At 39.8% G+C, this 23,527-nt stretch overlaps 1 protein-coding gene across 11 annotated transcripts in view; it reads left to right on the forward strand.

The window, feature by feature from the left end:
- ERC1 (ELKS/RAB6-interacting/CAST family member 1) overlaps positions 1–23,527 on the forward strand; it is a 176,379-nt gene that overhangs the window by 66,060 nt on the left and 86,792 nt on the right. For all 11 annotated transcript variants that reach the window (XM_058189594.1, XM_058189601.1, XM_058189593.1 and 8 more), the window contains 2 exons: positions 16,791–16,926; positions 20,113–20,244. In XM_058189594.1, the coding sequence (XP_058045577.1) occupies positions 16,791–16,926; positions 20,113–20,244 (268 nt within the window). The remainder of the gene's footprint in view (positions 1–16,790; positions 16,927–20,112; positions 20,245–23,527) is intronic.

Genomic DNA, 23,527 nt, shown 5'->3' on the forward strand with positions numbered 1-23,527 from the left:
TGTATAAGCAGGCTTACAATAAAAGTCTGTGTTGAGCTATCAATCAGCCTCCTCTTGGTATTAACTCCATTTACCCATATATAGGAGAGGATAAAGTTGGGAAGCAAAACTAACAGTAAAACTCCCTGTTTTCATCACATATAGTGGGAGAAAATTTAAAAACACTGTTGTGGTAATTTCATAGCCTGTGTGTGCCATAGAACTTCCAAACATTTAGCATGTAGCTTTATTAATGCCATATGGAAGAGGATGGTGAAATAGGGCTGGCAAATCCCAGTCTTCTGCTAGGTAGATTTGTTTCAAGTCAGATCTAAAATACTTTAAAGTAAAAGGCCGCAAAGGAGAATTTTTAATCCAAACAAAACAGCACCTTAATTCTCTTAATTTCTGACTGGATAAGAAGCCAACGGGAAAGAGACCTAATCACATTTCACTAGCTAAATGTGAACAATACTGAACATATATTTGTTTAAAGGCATGTGCCAGAAGTTTCCACTGAAATATAGTTGCTAGGGAATTGTTTGGTATGTAGTGCATATTGTAAAGGTTCTGCATTTAAAAAAAAAAAAGATAGTCTTATCTCTGGAAGGAAGAGTTCAGCTGATTATTTATATGTAATTATTTTGCAAATATAAAATAAATAACTTAAAAGTAAATTACATTTAGAATAAAAGCCTTTTCACCTCCCTGGCTGGATAAATATGCTACTTTAAAAATACATGAATCATAGAATCAGGAATGGTCTGATATTCATACATTTACTATACAGGTAATCCTCGACTTACAATTTATGTCTTGCTAAATGTCTCTACAGATGATTCTCTAATTATAAATAGGATAATTGAGTGCCAAAGTATTGGGAGAGGGGGGATTTCTTTTTTCTATTAAATATACTATTTTTCCTGGTATTGAAAGAAATAGAATCTCATCAGAAGGAACTGCATTAGCTGTATTCTAGTTCTCGTAATGCTTGATGCTTCTTACTAACACTTTTAATTTTATCATTAATTGTAAACAATTGATTACAATTATACTTTGCCTTCGGTGGCACTTTATTAAAACCATTACTTGATGTTCAAAGTGGGTTTCATTCTTGAATTTCTAAAATCAGAATTAGCTTTCATAGTTTTGCTACTATATAAATGTCAATAAATAAATAAAATATAATATTTTTAAAGTAACCATATTCTTAAAATAACTGTCCAAGGAAAAACCACAATGTAAGAAAAAAAAAGTGTAAACAGTCATTCAGTTTATTTTGGTGAACAGTCAAAATTAAGAGTTTTATATCCAAAAGTATAGATTTTAAACCTTGTTAATCAGGATCCCATTTACATGTCCCATCATGCAGAATTATAGATAGTTCTAAAAGATTTACAATCTTATTGTCTTCTAATACTGTAATATTAATATAGTTCAGTGACGCCCTTTACATATGAAATTAAGAATTATAGAAATGAAAATGCTTCTAGATGTCTGTACCTTTGAATTTTATTATAATCTTTGTTAAGGATTAAGTGCAAAATTATCTCTTACCCACGTCTGACCATTTTCAATTCTACTTCCTTTTTCTTTTCTGTATAAGTTATCTGTATATGAAATTTGTTTTTAAGATTTGAGTTTCCTGGTTTCCGGAAATAAAATCCACCCAATCTTCTCTAAAAACCCATTTGGGACTTCTTCCTTGGCACACATACAACAGGCTAGTTATAGTTTTGTGACTTTTAAAGGAACAAACATTGTTTTTATTGGCATTGGATACCAAGTCTTATAAATGCAATGGAAAAAAGAACAGCAGCATAAGAAAATGACAAGGACTTGTGGCAAAAGCTGAGAAAGAGAACTCCTGTTCGACTTACAAATTTTCATCTTAATAGTGCCACATTAATATTTGTCCAAAGCACGGTAGCTTTGTAACATTTAAATTTTAGCCTTGGGGATAGGTGAAAAGAAATGGGAAATGGATTTTAATATTTTAACCCTATTACAAAGTAGATATTGTCATATGTTCATTTTTTGATGCAGGGACACAAGCAGGAAGCTGAGCAGAATTCTGTTTCGCTCTTGCAGGGATGTCTTTATTGCTTTGATCTTAACAAAAATGAAGGCTTTTATCTGTCGTCCTCCTGTGCCTATTTATTTCCTACTTCCTTATCATCTGGCTTGTTGTTGTTGTTTTAAATCTTACTCACTTATTCACAACATGCTTCAGGTATATTTTGAACTTTGAATATGAAAAGACAGTAAATTGTGAAGTAAGCAGTTACATACTCTCTGCAAAAGCATTGGTTGCCTCTGTAGATCAAACCTGTGCAATTAGTAGAGGAGCAGGAACCTCACTGATAAATTAAAAATCTTTGCAGGCCACCAAGGAATACCTGACAAACCAATTGACTGGTAGGTAGCAGAATGGTCGCAGTGCTTGGAGGAGTTGTTGGCAGTGAGGCTTGGAGCGACTCAGCAGCATAAGAAGTGCTTGCATGAGAGGTGAATTAACCTTTTAAAAATGCCAGCCAGCTTCATGGGCTTCTTGATGGTGCTGCTTGTTGTATAGGCCTGCTTTAGATGTTGGTGGCCTCCTGTCAGCCATTCTCACTATCCGGCCTTTCCATCTCTTCCCGCTGCATTTTCTCCCACAAGATTGTGTTCTAATCTGCTTATTAGCCTTGCAAGGTAGTCCAGACAAAAAAGCACAACCAGGAAATTACTAGCTCCATTTTTAGGCTGTATCTTGCAAGACTGAAAGTATTTCTCCCTTCCTTTTTTTTTTTTTAATTCTCCAGAAAATTAGGGAGTCTTCCTTCGGAAACCAGTCCCATCCCCCTTTCTGTGGGCTGAGACATCCCTTCATGCTAGTTGTCTAGTCTGTGGCTTTCTCTCACTGTGGCTTGCTCTCTTTCTCTCTCAAAGCTTTTCCCAGGCTTTGTTTTTCTATTTTTGCTTTACTCCATAATGGGCTGTTTTTCTTAAAAAAAAAAAAAAAAAGCTGCTCATAGTTGCCTCTCCTTTTCTTTCTGTCAGTCTTCTAAAGTTCCAGCTTTGCCTAATGTTTCTTGCCATCTTCTTTTATTGAGCTTAAGGCTTCTTTCTTCCTGTCACCAAAAACCAAAGATGTACTGTCCAACAACAGAGATGTGCCAGCATCTCTTGCTCCTGATAGAGTCCCCTTTGTGACTTGTGTGTGTGTGTGTGTGTGTGTGTGTGTGTGTATGTGTAAGAGGACAGTGTTTCATGGTGCTTTAGGAAAATGTGTTTAGGTTAATGAAACAAAATGAAGGAGGAAAGAACTTGTTCATTCTAGAACCATCTAGATCAGGGGTCTCCAACCTTGGCAACTTTAAGACTTGTGGACTTCAACTCCCAGCAAAGCTGACTGAGGAATTCTGGGAGTTGAAGTCCACAAGTCTTAAAGTTGCCAAGGTTGGAGACCCCTGATCTAGAGGACAGGTGGAATCAGGAGGGGTGAATGGGTTCCTTAACTACGATGCATTCCTATTAAAAACAAAATGCAGGAGAGGATGTTCATATCTTCCTCACTTTTCTATCTAACCTTCCTTCCATGATACCTCTCCCTTTAAAATCTGGTGCCGTTTTTATTTCTTCTTCCTTGGAATTATCTATATTTTCATCTCTCCGATTGTTATTGTTTCTCTATGATTGCTAGTACAGTATCCTTGTCCTACCTTGACAGAAATTCTGCTGTTGAACTTTGCTTTCCTGCTTTGTGCATAAATGACACCCTATAATGTTATAGAGCTAGACACTATCTGAAGACATTGATTGGTTATTTTTCATCCATTTGTTGTCCTCTCAGTAAACCCCCATTCCTCCCAAACATATATTTCAGGGGCTCGTTCTCAATTTAGAGCATATGCCTCTTTCATACTTTTACTATGTGAGTGTTCTCTTTGCGTCCACTTTGAGAATTATGGTGCTGGAAGATTTACATCATTTTACTTCTGTAATAATGTAAAGATTTCTATATGCAGAATGAAAGGATAGAAAGTCGGGGCTTCTTAAAATTGGACATATACTGTATATGTCTTTTGTGAATTTGGGTGTTAAAGAACATTCCTGAAAATACGTTGAATAGCTAGGAAACATGAATTAATAACGGTATAGATGAATCCAAAGTTCTCTTTTGAAGCACAAATTATCATGCTTAGCCTATCATAATTTGAACATGTCCAGCTTCCTTGAGAGGTCCACAGTGCTGGGAAGAGTGGAAGAAAAGAAAGGAGGATAATTAGTAGCAACGCAAATAGGTCCACCTACCTTCCTACTGATCATCCTCTTCTTTTTCCTTCCATTCTTGTAATCCAAGTTCAGCAGTAATGAATGTACCACTTATGGACCTAGAAGGTGAAGCTGAGGACTAATCATCTCAGAAAAAAATGTATCTGTGTAGCCATTGAGAGTTGAGCTGACTTGACAGTACCTAATCAATCAGTCAGTCAGTCAATCAAGCCTCTTGCAAATCTTCAAATGCTTCCTGATATGTCTTTGCCCATCTTTCCCCTATTAGGTTCAGATTTCCTAGCTAAATCTTTAGAAATTTGTGCTAAGATTGCATAGTGAGATACAAAATAATCTCACTGCAATACCTTCCATAAGAAACATCTCCAGAAGAGATGTTTCTTATCTCCAGAAGATCTGTTTCCTACTTTCCTCTTTTTTGCTTTTAGTTCTTGGTTCCCTCCTGCAACGAGTCACAGATATTTGAGCTGTTGGAAACAAGGGAATAAAATAATAAACAATGAAAAGAGAGGAAATCCCCAACAGCTACCTTACTGAAAAGAGTAGCAAGAGGCTATGAAGATTGTAAAAATGAGTAATTTTTTCAATCACCTGCTGGAATATTTTAGTTTCCTGATTTTAAAATTTTGTGGTTCTTACTAGCATATGGTTAAGACATTGAGATAAAATCATGGGGATAAATTGATTCTCTGGCCACTTTAGAGTTTTGTGCAGCTGGTAAAAGATGTGATCTAAATATGACATTACACTTCTAGTTTCCTTCCATAGATGGCATACTTGCAAAGAAAGAACCTTCCATATCTTATATGTCAAGAAACCTCTTCGGTTAATTGTCAAGAGAACAGATAGGATGCAGGCAAGACCGTAATCTTCTCTGGGTCATCTGCCAAAGCAAGCAAGGTCAAAACAATATCTAATCAAAGAATATCCAAATGTCTAATAATGTACATAGTGGAATAGTCATTATTTGGCTGACGGCTTTTAAAGCCTCACTTATCTTAAAACAGCAATTCCTAAGCGTTGTTATATTACAGACTGCTATTCTGGTTTTCATATCCTTTGCCATGTAAGGGGCATTCAGAAAACTTCTCCATAGTAGAAGATTCATGATGTAACTGTAGTAGTCATATGTGTATATGCACACACACAAAGACACACACACTCAATCAGATAGACACAACCCTGGATATTCAGGGGGCCCTCCCTCATTGCTTCTCTTCATATAAAAATGTTCCATGAATAATAGTCTTAATTGATGAAAGATCTTAAGGACCATTGGCATAAGTAAAGTAGCAATCTTATCCACTGAGTGAGAACTCTTGTCTTTACCCTGGTCATTTATTCTTCTGGTCAGAAAACAATCAAGAATTCTATCAACATATGTTTGAGTGTACTGCCGAAAAGCAAATCATTTCCACATTGATTTTTTTTTTCCTTTCCTTGGTGGTCTCACAGATTGTCTGAAAATTACTGCAATCTACCATCTTCTTGGCTTTCAATCCAGGTTAGGGAGACCTATTATAAGGGCATTACCGCTAATGGTTATTTTATAATGCATTTTTCATGTCATTCTGAAGTATTTTTTTTAAGTGCTTACTTTTTTTCATGTTATGTTTATTTAATGCAGCTGGATTTCATTGTCTTTCACTCCTAAAAGAGCAGAAAGTAGTCGTGTCCTGGTCTGTAGGCGTTCCATCTTCCTGACCAGAAGATCCTCCTGACAGTCTGCAAATTTTAATTACTTGCTGCTACATTTGTGTGATTGAAGCAGTGTAGGGATACAGTCAGGATACTGTGCATCCTGCTTCATATAGTCACTGAGCTAGCTGAGATGGTTTGCCTTTAAAGTATGTCACACTTATTATCTTGGAGAAATTAAGTGACCCTTCTGATGTTGCCCAATCAAGGATGGCCCAGAACACTCACGGACCTGTCCCAGCCCCACATATACAGTGTGGTAGAAGTTGTTTATGTTATTCTGTTTGGTTGTGTAAATAATATAAAAGTGGGGGAGCTCTCTGTAAATCCATTGTCTCGGAAAGATCACTTTCTGGTCAAGTTTGGAATGTCAGCTGTTATGAACTTCCCCAAGGGAACATGCCATTTAAAGGTACTTGATCAATCTGGACTTTAGAATAGAATAGAATAGAATAGAATAGAATTTTATTGGCCAAGTGTGATTGGACACACAAGGAATTTGTCTTGGTGCATATGCTCTCAGTGTACATAAAAGAAAAGATACGTTCATCAAGGTACAACATTTACAACACAATTGATGATCAATATATCAATATAAATCATAAGGATTGCCAGCAACAAGTTATAGTCATACAGTCATAAGTGGAAAGAGATTGGTGATGGGAACTATGAAACAATTAATAGTAGTGCAGATTCAGTAAATAGTCTGACAGTGTTGAGGGAATTATTTGTTTAGCAGAGTGATGGCCTTCGGGAAAAAACTGTTCTTGTGTCTAGTTGTTCTGGTGTGCAGTGCTCTATAGCGTCGTTTGAGGGTAGGAGTTGAAACAGTTTATGTCCAGGATGCGAGGGATCTGCAAATATTTTCACGGCCCTCTTCTTGATTTGTGCAGTATACAGGTCCTCAATGGAAGGCAAGTTGGTAGCAATTATTTTTTCTGCAGTTCTAATTATCCTCTGAAGTCTGTGTTTTTCTTGTTGGGTTGCAGAACCGAACCAGACAGTTATAGAGGTGCAAATGACAGACTTAATAATTCCTCTGTAGAATTGGATCAGCAGCTCCTTGGGCAGTTTGAGCTTACTGAGTTGGCGCAGAAAGAACATTCTTTGTTGTCCTTTTTTATTTTATTTTATTTTATTTATTTATTTTATTTTTCAAATTTATATACCGCCCTATCTCCCTAAGGACTCAGGGCGGTTCACAGGCAGTTAAAATACATATAAATACAGATTAAAAAACAACAATTAAAAAACTTATTCTATTGCCCAGATTTAAAATAATATAAATAGTAAAAACCCCTTAAAACCCATAACTTTAAAATCTAATCCAGTCCCGCGCAGATGAATAAGTGTGTTTTAAGCTCGCGACAAAAGGTTCGGAGGTCCGGAAGTTGGCGAAGTCCTGGAGGGAGTTCGTTCCAGAGGGTGGGAGCCCCCACAGAGAAGGCCCTTCCCCTGGGTGTTGCCAGACGGCACTGCCTAGCTGACGGCACCCTGAGGAGTCCCTCTCTGTGAGAGCGCACGGGTCGGTGAGAGGTATTTGGTAGCAGTAGGCGGTCCCGTAAATAGCCCGGCCCTATGCCATGGAGCGCTTTAAAGATTGTCACCAGCACCTTGAAGCGCACCCGGAAGGCCACAGGTAGCCAGTGCAGTCTGCGCAGGATAGGTGTAACACGGGAGCCACGAGGGGCTCCCTCTATCACCCGCGCAGCTGCATTCTGGACTAACTGAAGCCTTCGGATGCCCCTCAAGGGGAGCCCCATGTAGAGAGCATTGCAATAATCCAGGCGAGACGTCACGAGGGCGTGAGTGACCGTGCATAAGGCATCCTGGTCTAGAAAGGGGCGCAACTGGCGCACCAGGCGAACCTGGTGGAAAGCTCTCCTGGAGACGGCCGTCAAATGATCTTCAAAAGACAGCCGTTCATCCAGGAGAACGCCCAGATTGCGCACCCTCTCCATCGGGGCCAGTGACTCGCCCCCAACAGTCAGCCGAGGACTCAGCTGACTGTACTGGGATGCCGGCATCCACAGCCACTCTGTCTTGGAGGGATTGGGCTTGAGCCTGTTTCTCCCCATCCAGACCCGTACGGCTTCCAAACACCCGGACAGCACTTCGATAGCTTCATTGGGGTGGCCCGGTGTGGAAAAGTACAGCTGGGTGTCATCAGCGTACAGCTGGTACCTCACACCGAAGCCACTGATGATCTCACCCAGCGGCTTCATATAGATGTTGAACAGAAGGGGCGAGAGAATCGACCCCTGCGGCACCCCACAAGTGAGGCGCCGCGGGGCCGACCTCTGCCCCCGTCAACACCGTCTGCGACCGGTCTGAGAGATAGGAGGAGAACCACCGATAAACGGTGCCTCCCACTCCCAATCCCTCCAACCGGCGCAGCAGGGTACCATGGTCCGTGGTATCGAAAGCCGCTGAGAGGTCTAATAGGACCAGGACAGAGGAACAACCCCTATCCTGGCCTCAGAGATCATCCACCAACGCGACCAAAGCCGTCTCCGTGCTGTAGCCGGGCGGAAACCGGACTGGAGCAGGTCTAGATAGACAGTTTCATCCAGGTGCAGGGGAAACTGATATGCCACCATACTCTCTACAACCTTCGCGCGGCGGGTTGGAGACCGACGATAATTACCTAAAACAGCCGGGTCCAGGAGGGCTTCTTGAGGAGGGCCTCACCACCGCCTCTTTCAAGGCGGCGGAAGACTCCCTCCAACAAGGAGGCACTCGTAATCGCCTGGAGCCAGCCTCGTGTCACCTCCTGAGTGGCCAGCACCAGCCAGGAGGGCATGGGTCCAGTAAACACGTGGTGGCATTCAGCCTACCCAACAACCTGTCCATGTCCTCGGAGCCACAGGGTCAAACTCATCCCAGAAAATGTCACCAAGACCACCCTCAGGCGCCTCATCTGAATCGTCGCAATTTTGGTCTAGACCGTCTCGAAGCTGAGCGATTTTATCGTATAGATAACCGTTAAACTCCTCAGCACGTCCCTGCAGCGGGTCATCCCGCTCCCCTGGTGAAGGAGGGAACGGGTCACCAAACAGGGCGGCTGGGCGGTTATCTGCCGGCGCAATGAGGAGGAGGCGAGCAACGCCTCGCTTCCCTCAGTGCCACCAGGTAGGTCCTAGTATAGGACCTAACTAGTGTCCGATCAGCCTCTAAACGGCTAGACCTCCAGGAGCTCTCTAGGCGTCTTCTCCGGCGTTTCATCCCCCTCAGCTCCTCGGAGAACCAAGGAGCCGGTTGGGATCTGCGCCGGGTCAGAGGCCGCAGAGGCACGACACGGTCTAAAGCCCCAGCCGCAGCCCATTGCCAGGCTGCGGCTAGTTCCTCTGCCGTGCCGTGAGCCAGACCCTCAGGAAGTGGCCCAAGCTCCGTCCGGAACCTCTCCGGGTCCATCAGGCGCCTGGGACAGAACCAACATTGTGGTTCCGTTGTTTTAATGATGTTTTTGATGTTAGCTGTCCATTTGAGATCTTGCGATATGATAGAACCCAGAAATTTGAAGGTTTCTACTGTTGATACTATGTTGTCAAGTATTGTGAGAGGTGGAAGTATGGAAGGGTTTTAGAATGTGCTTGAGGAATTCCTCCTTATCTGTTGATGATATTTTCAAAGTCCTGGCTGGTTCGAGAAATGCATGCGGAGATAGGCCAAGCAAATGATACTGCTGCTTTTTAAATGGTCAGAGGGAATTGAGAGCAACAAAGGACATAGCAGGGAGGGTAAGACCACAAGTGGAGGAATTATTGCAACAAATTGGTTCAACCAATGATCATGGCTTTGATTCTGGACATACAACATCCTGTGCTATAGCTGTAGATTAACAAAAGAGGTCCAATATGCATGCCTTCATTGCATCTGCAAAGAACAGAGACTGATGCTCCTCTACCACACTGTTTAGTATCTTCTCCCTTAAGGTTCTGCATATGGCAGTAGGGGCTAATGGAGACCTATTATGATTACTTTTATTTGTTCTTTTCAAAGTTTTTTAGATTTTCCTCAATTGGGAATCCTATAACCTTAATTGAAACAAAGTACAAGAAGGTAACTTTGGGTGTGCCCAAAGGATCTTTCAATCATGTAAATCCTCATCTGAAATCCAAGAATTATATATTTGGGATCCAGGTTTAATATTTTTTTCTTTGCTGGAAGAACACAAAAGAGTAGAATATAATGTTGGAACTTGATTCCACAAATACATGTTTAGATTTAAGCTATTTCCCTGTCTAGGAGTAGGGTTGTTGTTTTTTCTTTCTCTTTCCCTGTCTCTCTCTCTCTCTCTCCTTTTAGTGCAGCTGCTAATGGATTGTGAAGATTAAAGAGTTCTGTAATTTGTGGTATAGGAGCTTTGTTCGTGAAGAACTTCTATTCATTTCTCTTTCCCCTTTTAACCTATTGTTCTGTAAGGATACACAACACAGAAAATAAATTGCTGTTTCCTGACAGGTCATTAGAAGTTCTACCTCCCAAGTGCATAGATTTTTTTAAACTTGTCTTTGATCAATATTTAAGCTCTCCTTTTTCTATTGTGAAGGGATGCACAACTTCCATAGTTCAACTTAAAGCTCTCTGAAGTGATGGCCATATTTTTAGAAGAATTTAAAGCATCTCTGTTAGTAAATTAACACAAGTATTCATTTTAAAAGTAAAATGCATTACATGCAACTGTTGACCTTAGCAGTCATCCTATAATTGAGTACTACTAGAATTCAATATAATTAAATTCTGCAGAATCATTTAATTTATCATCAGAGATTTAGTGTAACACAAGTGGGTTTTCAGGAGGGCGGGAGGGAGAAGAAATATATATGCCCTGCAACATATGCACTGCTGGTGCTACTAGTATGTCTCCAATTATTCTCGTTCTTGTTCAACAGTAGCACCATGCTTGGACAAATATCTCCAAATTATTTTCTTTTATTGATGGGGCTTTTTTATCCATTAACTTCATGGAAAGAATTTTCTTTTTTCATTTCACATATTTATTATATACAGTGAGGACCCTTCAAAATTCTTAAAGCGCTGCCTCATGCAAGTTCTGAGGTGATTTCTGTCCCTCTGGTAGGAAAGATTTTAAAAAATTAAAATAAAAAAAAAAACCTATTCTTCCTTGGAGATTAGCATACTATATTTAATGCCTTCTGCACTGTCAGATGTTCACTAAGCAGGCCAGATTAATTAGACTTCCCACCTAAGAACTGTTCTCTGGGAGCAGGCAACTAAGCAGTTTCTCAGTTCCTCCTTATCAGTCTGGTTTCCCCACTATAAGATCACTGATTTTCCTCTTGAGAACACAAAAGTCACACTATTTCCTTAGTGAGTCTACATTTTTAAAATTCTGTTTTCACTTTGTCATTATGAAGTACTGAATGTATATTAATGAGGAAAAAAATAAATTTCAACAACTGTAGAATCAGGCTGCCACATAACAAAATGGACAAAAGTGAAGGGGCTCTGAATACTTTCTTTTTTTTTTTTTTTTTTTATCCAAAAAGTTTTATTGGTCAAAAAAGGTTTATACAAATACATATCAGGTATGGTAAATTTTCATTTTTCTTATACAAGATAAGAATTTTACTCAAAATTTTAAACACATACAACAGCCATATGGCAAGCAGGTGATACGAAGTAGCTAAGTTTATCAATCTTTACATACGCAATAAAGAAGGGTCAAGAATAATCAGAATATCATACAAAGGAGAATAAGGAAAACCAACACAATACCAAATATCATTGTCACTTCCTAGTTTTGGATCTCAGAACTCTGGGTTCAGCCTGACCCAACTCCAGGGCGCAACAGCGGCAGCCGCCTCCTCCCATGGTCTATAACCTCCCTTCTTCAACTCCTGGGTCATCTAATTCCAGGAGGGCTTTGTGTTCCTCCACGTAGGCCGCAGCCTCCATAATTGTACTAATTTTTTTCGTAATGCCCTCCCGGAAAATCATCAATCCCTCTGGCATCAGCCATCTGAAGCCTACTCCCTTCTGGTACAATTTGCTTGACAAAAAGTAATATTTCTTTCTCATTTCACGTACCTGTCTGGGAATCTGCCTCAGAATGGCTATCTCCCTGCCCCTATAAGTCAGTGCCCCACTCCTATGTTTTCTAAGAATTTCATCTCTCGTCTCTCTTCTCACAAATTTGACATGAACCTCTCTAGGAACTGCATGCGTGCGTGCATATTTTGAATTAACTCTATAAGCTCGATCCACATCCCAATTCATAAAGTCAACACCTCTCCCAAGAAATTCTCCCAACAGTTTAGTCACAACATCTCTCAAGTCTTCTTGGTCCACTTCTTCCAGATTTTGAAACCTAAGGAAATAAGACATTTTATCCATCTGTAGTCCAAGCACAGCATTGCCTGTCGTCTCCTCTCTTTCTGCACTGCCCGCATCTCTCCTCAGACCTTCCACTTTCTGCTTGTTTTCTGCTGAGACTTGTTGAGTGTCCTTTAAAATCCTTTTGGATAGTCACAATTTCTGCTCTTATTTCATCAGTTTCTTGTCCATATTAGATAACTTTTCCAAAATTCTCTCCATTTCTCCAGCAGTTGGTCTCTGACCTTTGCCATTTAAAAATTTTTAAAATCCTCAGGCAAGCACAGTATCCTTGTAATTTCCTCCGGATCCACCAGGGGGCACTCACAGGAGCAACGAGTCCAGAGTACAGTTAGTCAACCAGGAAGCCGAAGGGAAGTGATGTCATCAAGATTCTCATAGTGAAGGAGGAAGCTGGGCGCCACCATTGATCCCCAGAGGAGGGGGCCTCAAACCTTCCCTCCTAAATTTCTCCATCACCTCTTCTCTCCAGAGCTCCACAAAACCGGTAATCTTGTTATTTTAAGTTCTCCTCTCTCCAAAGTGATTCGTGCTCCTTCCAGTCGCAGGGAAGAGAAACCCCCCCGCACTCCGGAGCACTCCACTCATATATGCCGATATTTCCTTCCCTTCTCCTTCCTCAATTCTTCTCCGTTCCCTGTTCGCCACCAGGCTGCTGCAATTATAAATCCAAAGCCCCGGTGTCACCGGGCACAGCGGCCCAGGCGACGACCAAAATAATGGCCGCGGCCTGAGGCCTCCGAACCCCTCCGAGCCTAGGACGCGCCAGCATCGGTCCCCCCAGTCCTGTACGTCGGCTGGGAGACCCCTGGCGAGCCGTCCGTGCGGCAGGTGTCCTTTTCGGAACACCTGGCCCCTAAGGGCCTCGGAGGCGGCCGGATTCGGACACTGGAGGCAGGAGAGGCACCTCCAGATGTCCGTTGCCGCCGGATACCGGAAGTCGTCTCCCCGGGCTCTGAATACTTTCTGAATGCGCTATAAATCAGGCAGTTAGACAAGCCAGCAGGCCAGCAGACAGTTCAAGGCAAAAACGGTATAAGCCTGAAAAGAATACACATTGTTTCCAATAATGAGCTACTCTCAAGCAGAAAATTTTATATTAAAAGCTGTAATTTCCCACCGTTCCTCAGTTGGTATTGATCAAATTTTATCCGGTTGCAAGATTTCCTATGCCTGTTAAACTTGATTTGGCTGCAAAGCTACCCAATGTCAAAGTGTGGTCTTGTCGTGTCCCACTCCTCCTCTGACGGCCAGGTCGGGGAAGTCCGTATCAAGTGTGCCTCTGCAGCTCTGCCAAAGTCCTATCAGAGTCCTCAGGGCAGGCAGGAATCCAAGATGTGACTTCAGCAATCCAGATTAGACTTTGCCTGACTCAGAGAATGCCAGAAAGCAGATCCTTTATATAGGCCATGGGGTGTGGCTCCATGACTCAGCACTTATTCAGGCCTGCCCCTCCCTTCCTTTTGGTGACGTCGCCTCTCCATTCTCCGGAAGCGTGGATCTATCCATTGCATCGTTTCGTCTCCAGCTGTTGGTAATCCCAGCTCGTGGCTGGCTTCAGGCGCACATGCTATCGGAGGGAGGTTTGTTTGTTCGGTTTGTCCGGGCATGGTGCCAGGGCTGGGGGCTGGAGGCATGCCAGGACATTCTTCAGCACTATCAGCGTCTGGCAGGAGATAAGAGGGGCCCGGCTGCGGCAGGGGGAGCGAGCGAGGCACAACAGGTCTTCAGATGTGGACGATGATTAGGAAAACATATTTCAGTAATCACTTTTGTGCTGCCAGCCCCTTCAGTAAAGCAACCAGCTGTACCACTCCTGCTCTGGGCCCTTCCATACCATGAACCACCTCCACCCAATTTTTTGAGAACATTCATCTGAAAATAGAGCATAAACAGACAGGCATAAGAATGTTTGGCTCTACCAAGAAATGGTGGGAACTGACGGGAATTGTTAGGATTTACTGCTGAAGGAGGCGCACCATGATCAGGATTACTCAGAAGAGTGTAAAGTATCCTGGTATTTCAGAAGCAGCCTAGAGAAGTTGCTGGTCCATTAAGGCCTTTGACAATCCAATCTGTTGTAGAACCTTTCTGAAACTTAACTCGGGTTGTTTCTGGTTCTCTCTCTTACTCGCTCCTTTAGATACTGTCCTCCTAGTAAGGTTGTTTCTGTCTGAATGCAACTTGGATTGCATTCATAGCTTAAAGATAAACCTTATACAATTTTAATACGATTGTAGCCCATATAAGAGCTGCTTCTGAGGCAAGGACATCCAGGCATCTTAGGCTACCTTATTTTTAAGTTCTCCTCCTTCACAAATGAGTGTTTCAGTACCTCTCTACATTCTCATATTTAACTTGTCAAAATGGCGAATAGCTACCACACTACCATAGCAATGTAGATCAGATGCTGGACAGAAAGTTCTGGTGGTGGAGACTAATTCTGGTTCAGGTGCTGAACCAGATGGAGAAAGCTTGATGGCATTGATAACCCTCATTTAAAGAATTGCCCTGAGACAAGGTCACAAGCATTTGCTGTCTTGGAAAACTGCCTTTTTAATTTTGGTGGCCAGTTGAGCTAGCATATTATTCAATGTACAGTCTATGTCATGCATGAAGGCAAGCTAATTTTGCCTCCTGAGATCTCATTTCTACCACAGACTGTCTCTCTTTCATCTGAGCCAGGACATTCCATCCACATACATACAGACACACACATCCTATAGCTTGGAGTAATATTTGCACACTGCCTTTAGAGCAGTGGCCTTTTACTGAATAGTTACCAGTTGTGGGAGAGATCAGTTCCTGTTTTGGGGACAAGAGTTATCATTGTAGCAGTTCTTAAAAGTGTTGTAACCACCATAAGGATTTATTGTGATCTAGAAAATTAGCGGTGTCCAACTCACATTAAGGGACAGGTTTAGACACAGCAGTGAACAACTGTCTGGATTTCCTTCAGTACAATCTTTGCAAAAATTGTTAAGCATGTATTTGGTCACAATATCCAAGCACTGTGGATGTCCAGAAAGATGTGGCATTTGGGAGAAGGATCTTTTCTTCCCATACTTTGTGGTCACTCACCCATCTCCTAGACCACTATTGGTGAATCTTTTCAGCACCGAGTGTGGAAACGGGAGTGTGTGCACACATGGGGGGGGGGGCTGAAACCAAAGAGCAGTTCTCCGGCGTGCATGTGCGCTCCAGGAAGATAAGCTTCCGGTTTCTGGCCTTTGCATGCATGATTGTCTTCTGGTTTCTGGCACACAAAGACCATCTGGCATGCGCACACCAGAAACCAGAAGCTCAGTGTGCCAGAGAGCTGCTCTTCCGGGTTCTGGCACTCCCGCACGCATGAAGACCAACTGGCCAGCGTACATGTGCATAGCGGAACCTGGAAGACCAACAGGCGACGGCTGGCATGCCCGGAGAGATGGCTCTGCATGCCACTTTTGGCACGCGTGCCGTAGGTTCGTCATCATGGTCCTAGACAGTTGACTATTCACCCATTCATGAGAATCAACTGGTGAAAGAGTTTGATGGTAGCTAGGAAGATTAGTGAAAAGTCTACCTGAAGCATGTAGAAGATTCATCAAAATTCCTAAGCTTAGGAATGTTCCAAATGGAGTTCTGCACAGCTAGAGAGTCCATTTGTGGGAACTCATAAGTAGCTACTCAAAAAAACCCATAATATTACTGTAATATGTAACCAATTCCTTTACAAAATTTTACCTTGCTTGGAGTATTGACAAGATTCAGATTTCTTCAGTGAATAGCTTTCATAATTAGGATCAGTTCTGAAGTATATTTTAGAGGTTCCGTACAAACGAACCATGGACTCCTTTTTTTTCTTTAAAAAAAAAAAGATAACTAAGTAGGATTTTCTTTTTATTAAATTACCAGTGGTTTTCAAGTAAATTATTAATGTCACTTTGTAGTAATTCTCAGTGTTCATCATAATGAAGGAAATTATAGCCTTTTTGCATATTAAAAAAAATTTCTTGCTTGGAATCTTGAATAGGAATAATTGTATAATGTGTTATGTGTGCATGCACGTAGATTGCGGGAGTGATCTGTTTGCATTCATTGGAATTATGATCTGGATGCCTGCTGCTTGGTCAAAATCTATAAAAGATAAATTTCTAATCTTCATAGAATTGCAAACAATTCCAAAGTTTGCATTTCAGGGACCAGAATTTGTACGATCAAATGGCAATAAAAAAACAAGCAAATTGATTTCAGTTATATGACAAATCCCACATATGTGGTTTATAATCAAACAGAGTGGTAGAAATTATTAGACTTGGTTACTTCTAGAAATGAGATAGCAGAAAGAACGGTTAGTTATTTCTAAAACTGGAGAGTCGGGTATTATTTAAGTTATCTGTATTGAGTGTGAACATTCTCTTACAGTACTTGCTATTTTCAACTGTATGTGGGTTGCACGCGTGTTTGAATATTTGATTTCCTCTTTGTAGGCAAATTAAAGATCAGAATAAGAAGGTAGCAAATTTAAAGCATAAAGAACAGGTGGAGAAGAAAAAGAGTGCACAAATGTTGGAAGAAGCAAGGAGGCGGGAAGACAATCTTAATGACAGTTCCCAGCAGTTACAGGTAACATCATATCATATATATGTAATGCATGATCATCTGAATTAAACTGCTTTGCTTTGCGTTAAAACTTACTCTGAATGATTGTTTTATACTTAAAGATGTAATTTTGCCCTCATAATATTCTACTTCTGAAAAGAATAAATCATTTGGCTTCAGCATTTGAATCCCTCCCTCTCTCTCTCTCTCCCTCTCTCTCTCTCTCCCTCCCTCTCCCTCCCTCCCTCCCTCCCTCTCTCTCTCTCTCTCTCTCTCTCACACACACACACACACACACACACACACACACACACAGATTGTACTGCACAGTAGTCAGTTTTTAGTTCAGTCGATAACCAGCATAAAACAAAAGCATTTAAACAAAGGTGTTAAAAATACAAAGCATTTCAGGTGACTTCTTTGGTAAAAGAGTAAAATATTGTGACAAAAAGTAATTTAAGTAAAACTTTGTGTCTAGAATAGAAGTAGAAATTGTAGTAACACAAGAATACTAAATCTAAAACTACTGCTTCTGATCAAAAGAGAAGCATAAATTTCCTTGGCACAATGAAGTGGTGTGTTTTTTTTATGTATATCTTCTGAAAGAGCCAACAGTAAAACATTGAACTAAGCTAATGTTAGAGCCCTTCTCAGTTTGGAAATGGAGATAAAATTTAAACATCTAGCAAAACAGAAGAAATTGCCTACTGAGATATTGAGAGATACACAAACTTCAGTAAATATTATCAGACTTACAAAAGTATCTTTCTAAGCATCCTGACACTCCTTCATTTTATACTTATTCAGTGTAAATATTCATCACAGAATATTTACAGGTGCTATATATTCTGGTAAACATATACAAAGATAAGTTTATGTATAATAGATGTTGTGTTCCTATGAAATCTAAGTTTGTATCTAACAGTTCCATGGCAAAAATGTAGATCTGATTGCTACTCCAGCAATAATAGTTTAGAATAGCTCAAAATAGGTTGTCCTATATCTAGGCTTAGTTCTGACTGGCTCGTGCCAAATTCAGTAAGATTTTTTAAGCAAAAAATCCAAACCTTTCGCCAGAAACCTAATTTAAGGGATTAATGTATAACCTAGACATATGACTGATTCTTAAGTGATGATTTATTGGTAGCTAATTGTTTTCTGATAGCAACAGTTGTCACTTTCATTTCATTAATTTTTCCAGAGGATTTAGTATAGTGAATAGTAGTGTAGGTGTTTTTGTGTGTATATTTCTGAATGTGTAATATACAGAATTTATTTAAACATCAAATTAAATGTTCATCTGATTATATTGTAATATTAAGGGCCACCAATTTTATGTGAGAAAAAATTATCAATGTTCTATATATTTCACATTTTTGAAAGTGGAAATTAACTGGACTAATTTTATTTACAAAAACAAATGCTCCTTACCACCTCTGCAGAGTACATGGAAATCTGTTTCATAGCTCTGCTTTTTTTATTCTTCATGTTTCTACATAATTATTCAGATGTATTGTACTTGGACAAACAATTATTTGCAGAACTGAAGATAACAACTAAAGATACTGAATGTGATAGTCTGGATTCTGATATAAGGTAGACAACCTAATGAGTATTTTTCCTGTCTATGTAGTCAGAACAGACGGCATACTATAATTTTCTAGGATTGTCTTTTACAGACTGACTGAGTATAATTCTAAGGCTTTTAGCAGTGTTATAAGAATGTAGTCAACAAAGCTGCAGAAGGCATAAAAGAACTAGTATTCTTGATGCCATACTAGTTGTTCCATGAAGGTCATTCAGTTGATCATCTTTGTTGATACAGTATTCTGATACGAACACTTTTTATCTGCTAGATCCATGTTGCATTCTGCTCTTGTCTTTCCTAATACACATCCTAGTAGTAACTAGGAAATGAACAAATCTTTCTACTTCAGTTTCACTTTTTTCATTGTATTCTACTTTCTTACTAGTTTCCCATTTTAAAAAAGAACCAAATAATTATATATAGGAATGCATTTCTTCTAATGTTTGGATTTTTTATATTCAATTTTGTGTTAATATGTATATTTTTGCCAGCTAGTTTCTCAAAGGTAAATAATATTTTTATTATTTGCTGTTAATAGAATTTAGAAACTGGTACCAGGCTTTAGTTTGAAAAATGATCAGGAATTCAGATTTGACATCCCATCATTTTCCATTTTCTTTTAATTAAAATCAATGCTTTATGCTCCACTCTTTTCTATGCCGTGTTTTCCTATCTTAATACTGTGTTTTGAACATGTATATTTCACACAACTACCAATATCACTCTTATGGACATATTGTAGGTATCTTTCATTCAGAAAAGCCTAGCAGGCCCTGATATAAATACCATTCGTGGTAATTACAATGCTGTGTAGAATTCTACAGTTATGGAATTATCCTGTTATATAATTGGCAGAATCCAAAGCACTTGGTAGATGGTCATTTTATCATAACAGCAAATAATCAAATCTTTATTACAATCATAGACCAGCATAAGGAAAGTATAACAGCTAGGAAAGGCAACTGTTTCTTGTTTGCAAGTTTAGAAACAGAAAATGATTCAACATTTGCTATAATGCATTTCAAGTTAATGTAGCATTTTGATCTGTAAACATTTGTTTTATTCTGAGAAGATTTTGTTTCTAGTCATATAGTACAGGATTTTTTCAAATACACCTTATTCCTTTGTCTTCAGATTTTTTTTCAGCTAGATCAATTACCAGTATCTTTATATGAAAGGGGGTTGAGAGATCTTAGTATTGTTTTTTTTAAGACAGCTTTTCTTAAGACATTTACTACATCTCATGCTTCTTCTGATTTCTTACTTTTGAACTGTCAGGTTGAGGGTACCTGTGAAGGAAGGCTAATGCTTGCTGTACATCTACATCTTCTGCCTACTAACCTGAATTGCATGTGAAGATGTGCTTTTGCACAAAAAAAACTACCCACCATTCTCCAGCTGTCTTAACACTAATTGCATTGCTATTGCTCATCTCAGTTTGCTAACTTTTGTCTTGGCTATGGATTTACTCCAGCTCTTCCTTCACCTTACATCTGTGATTTTCTTCTGTATGAAAACTTACCTTTTTGGAATTCCATTGCTGGAAAGTCCCTTGTGGGTGACCTGGCACTTGACATATTTGCTCTAGAAGCTACTTCATCTGGTGTCCTATCATTTTCCAGGATAGTTTGCATAAGAAGGATGATCGAATTGAGGAGCTAGAAGAAGCACTGAGAGAGAGTGTACAAATAACTGCAGAACGAGAAATGGTATTAGCTCAAGAAGAATCAGCCAGGACACAAGCTGAAAAACAGGTTTGCATGCTTATGGTCACAGGTATTGACATTTCAGGTTAATGTTGGTAATACAAGTAAAGGAAATATATTAAACAATGCAATGTATAATCAATTTTTCCAAATATATAAATTTTAGGCCTGAAAATAAGCCTTCTCAGTAATGCCATCACATTTCACTACGTAAGAAGCAGACAGAATCAACTTTGTCCTAGGAATGTGTTAACAGATGGTTTTGAGCATTGTTAGACTGCAACTCTTTATAAATGGCTAACAGCGTGGTCTTTGTTTAGTGATGTTCTTGTGCAAAATATTTAAAAGCTGCCAGATTGACTAGTCCTGAACTAAACCACATAAATAGTGTTTAATTAAGACTGTAAGGTAGAAAGAATGAACCAAATAAATAAAGTGAAAAATATGACAGATACAGCTAGCATGACAATTGAAGCAGAGGCGAGGTGGGGAGGAAGAAGAAAGGAAGACACAGAGTGTCAGGCAATTGTTTCAAAAAGATAGAATCTGAACCTTTTCTCTTTGCTGCAGTAAAGACTGAAACCACAGTAGATCCAAGAACACCATAGATGTTAAGAACGGTTATGAGGTCAGAGCCCTTTCATAAATAAGTTGTTTGAAAATATTTTTTCCCCAAAAACTATAGCTATCGGCTATCCAAATAAATCTCACAAAGAGCATTTTTCCACATATAAATAGAAGATTGTATTCAAAGAAGAAATGAGGTTTTTTGCTTTAATCTTGACCCACCCCCACCCCCCCGAAATGAAACTGTAATCCAAAGAGGATGAGGTCAGCAGCTTCTCTAGCTAGCAGCTGTGTCTTGGGCCAGCTGCAGTTTTCAGGTCATCTTTGAAAATAGCCCCATTAGGTATCTCTTCGTGTTGCCGAAGGTTTTGCTTGCTATGATTTTCACCTGCTGCTCCAGCGGGAGTCATAGGTCCAAGAAATACCCTTGATCACCCACTGGCTCTTTCTGGGGAAGTTCAACCCCATCAAGAACAATTGATGGAATTTCCATGGAATTAGAGAGTTTCTGTACTAATGAAAGCTGTTTTATTTCACCGAGCCCCTCACAATTTCCAAGCACTGGTCAGGACTTCCTGTTCATTCCTTCTTTGGCCTGGAGACAGGATATAAAGTTAGGAATCATTGGCATATTGATGTGACTGAAGCATGCTAATGTTAACGAAGCCAAAGCAACAGATGACTTCTCCCAGTAATTTCATGTAGTTGTTAAATAAGTTAGACGAGAAAGAATACCCTGAAATAAGGAGTTGGCTTGACCTTTCCTTCCCCAGTAATACTAATCAGATGCATTTTTAGAGAAGGAATGAAACCTCTGCAAAACAGTATTTCCAGTCCCCAGCCTGTACAGACAATTCAGAACAATACTATGAGCATTTGTATTGAATGTGCAACATGAAATAGGCATGGATTGGTGCTGTACCATAATGATCTTAGATATGATCACTGTAATATAGTCAGGTCTGTGTGTATTTGTGTGTACAGACACATATATCTGTGCATGTATACCACACATATGAATGCAGCTAGGTCTTTTCCCACCAAGGTGGTATCCTTTTATCTATTCTTGCTCACAATACTGTGTCTGTGTCTGTGTGTGTGTGTGTGTGTTTACACACGTCATTCTGAAGGCCTCTAATAGCGTAGAATGAGCAATTTCCATAAGTGATTAGAAAGTGAAGTTTGTGAACTTAGTGTCCTTCAAAAACTAATCCCATCCTTTCTCGGTGCTCAACCCTACCGAAACCTTTGTCCCATAAAGTCCTCAGCTGTCCAGAGCATATGTGAGTGATCTCCCATCATCTTTTTATCTAGAGAAGTTCCAAGGAACTGATCTTCTCCACTGGTTCCTTGTCTCTGCTGCAGTCATGGGTCCTGCTTTCGTGGAGCCGTCTTTAGTTTGCCATACCTTTCCCAAAAGCCCCTGAAAAACATTTTCTTTAAACATGATTATTTCTCATCAGTACTTTGTTTTTTTCTTTTTTTAAAAACATGAGAATTTTTGCCATAGAGGACTAGAAAAGAGACACAAAATAATGTTTCTGAATGTTGATGTGCATTCAGTTTTAGGAGTCTTTCCTATAAATATAGGAGCGGTAAAATCCAGCCGGATCTATCCGGCTCGTGTGAACTGGTAGTGCCAGCGGCAGGAGGCTCCGCCCATCCATTAGGACGTCATTATGTCCTGTTTCTGACCCTCTGCACATGCACAGAAGATGCAAGCGTGCACGCTTCCATTCCCGAACCAGTAGCAAAGGTAAGTGGATTTCACTGCTGAAATATAGCCCTAAGACATGAGGGTTCATCTTCTTTGCATTTCTGGAAAAATTGAGACTCTGTCCACAAAAGACTTTAGCAAATCTATAACTCTTCAGCTTTCTCTTCTCCGTGCTATGCTTCTTTAAAAAGCTTTTGACGATACATTCATATTGATATGGCTGACAATATATCAGGAATAACACACACAACTGCAACATTTTTCATGAGTTTTGCATCGAAATCCAGTTTTTATATTTAAGATTCTTCTAACAACTTTACTTTGAATAAGCCATCATGTAAAATTAGCTATTTTTAAAAAATTGTCTTCAAACCAATCTTCACTATTTCATTCTTCAGTGTTTAAATCCTGTTGATCTCTCATCACAGTTCTATCTACATTTTGTTCATAGATATTTTTAAAAATTATCTTCTGATATAACTCTGTCCCAAAATTTATCTAATCAAAGTACTCCCATAGATTAATCTATTTCATATGTTTCCTCAGTCCGCAGTGTACTACAACACTGAGTAAACTCAAACGGTGTTATCAAATTATCATTGATATGTACATTAATCATCTGATGCAAAAGAGGAGTCTACTGGCTCAGAGATGGGCGAATTCTCTGGAGGAAAACCCAGTAAAGAACAGGAAGTGAACAGAGACGTCTAGAGCATTCTTCATATTTTTTTTGAGATATGTTCCAACAAATTAGGCAGGCAGCAGGACTGGAATTAAGGTTTGGGGATGTGTTCTGCTTTTTGGGGGTGTTCTTGGTGTTTTAGGCTGTTGGTTTTTGTTTGTTTTTACTGACATTATTAAGTCGATTTAGTTCTCTAAATCGAGTTTTACTTTGAAGGACTTAGTGCAAATTAAGAATAGAAAAACTTTTGAAGCTTTACAGTTGCCTTTCAGCTTACCAACAAACCCATAAATCCAGTTATCGCCTTCATATCAAGTTTTTGACTTTGCATAAAGGAATTATTTTTAATTAAGCAAACGTTTCAA

Source organism: Ahaetulla prasina, chromosome 7 (genome assembly GCF_028640845.1).
Source record: "Ahaetulla prasina isolate Xishuangbanna chromosome 7, ASM2864084v1, whole genome shotgun sequence".
Classification (NCBI taxonomy): Eukaryota; Metazoa; Chordata; class Lepidosauria; order Squamata; family Colubridae; genus Ahaetulla; species Ahaetulla prasina.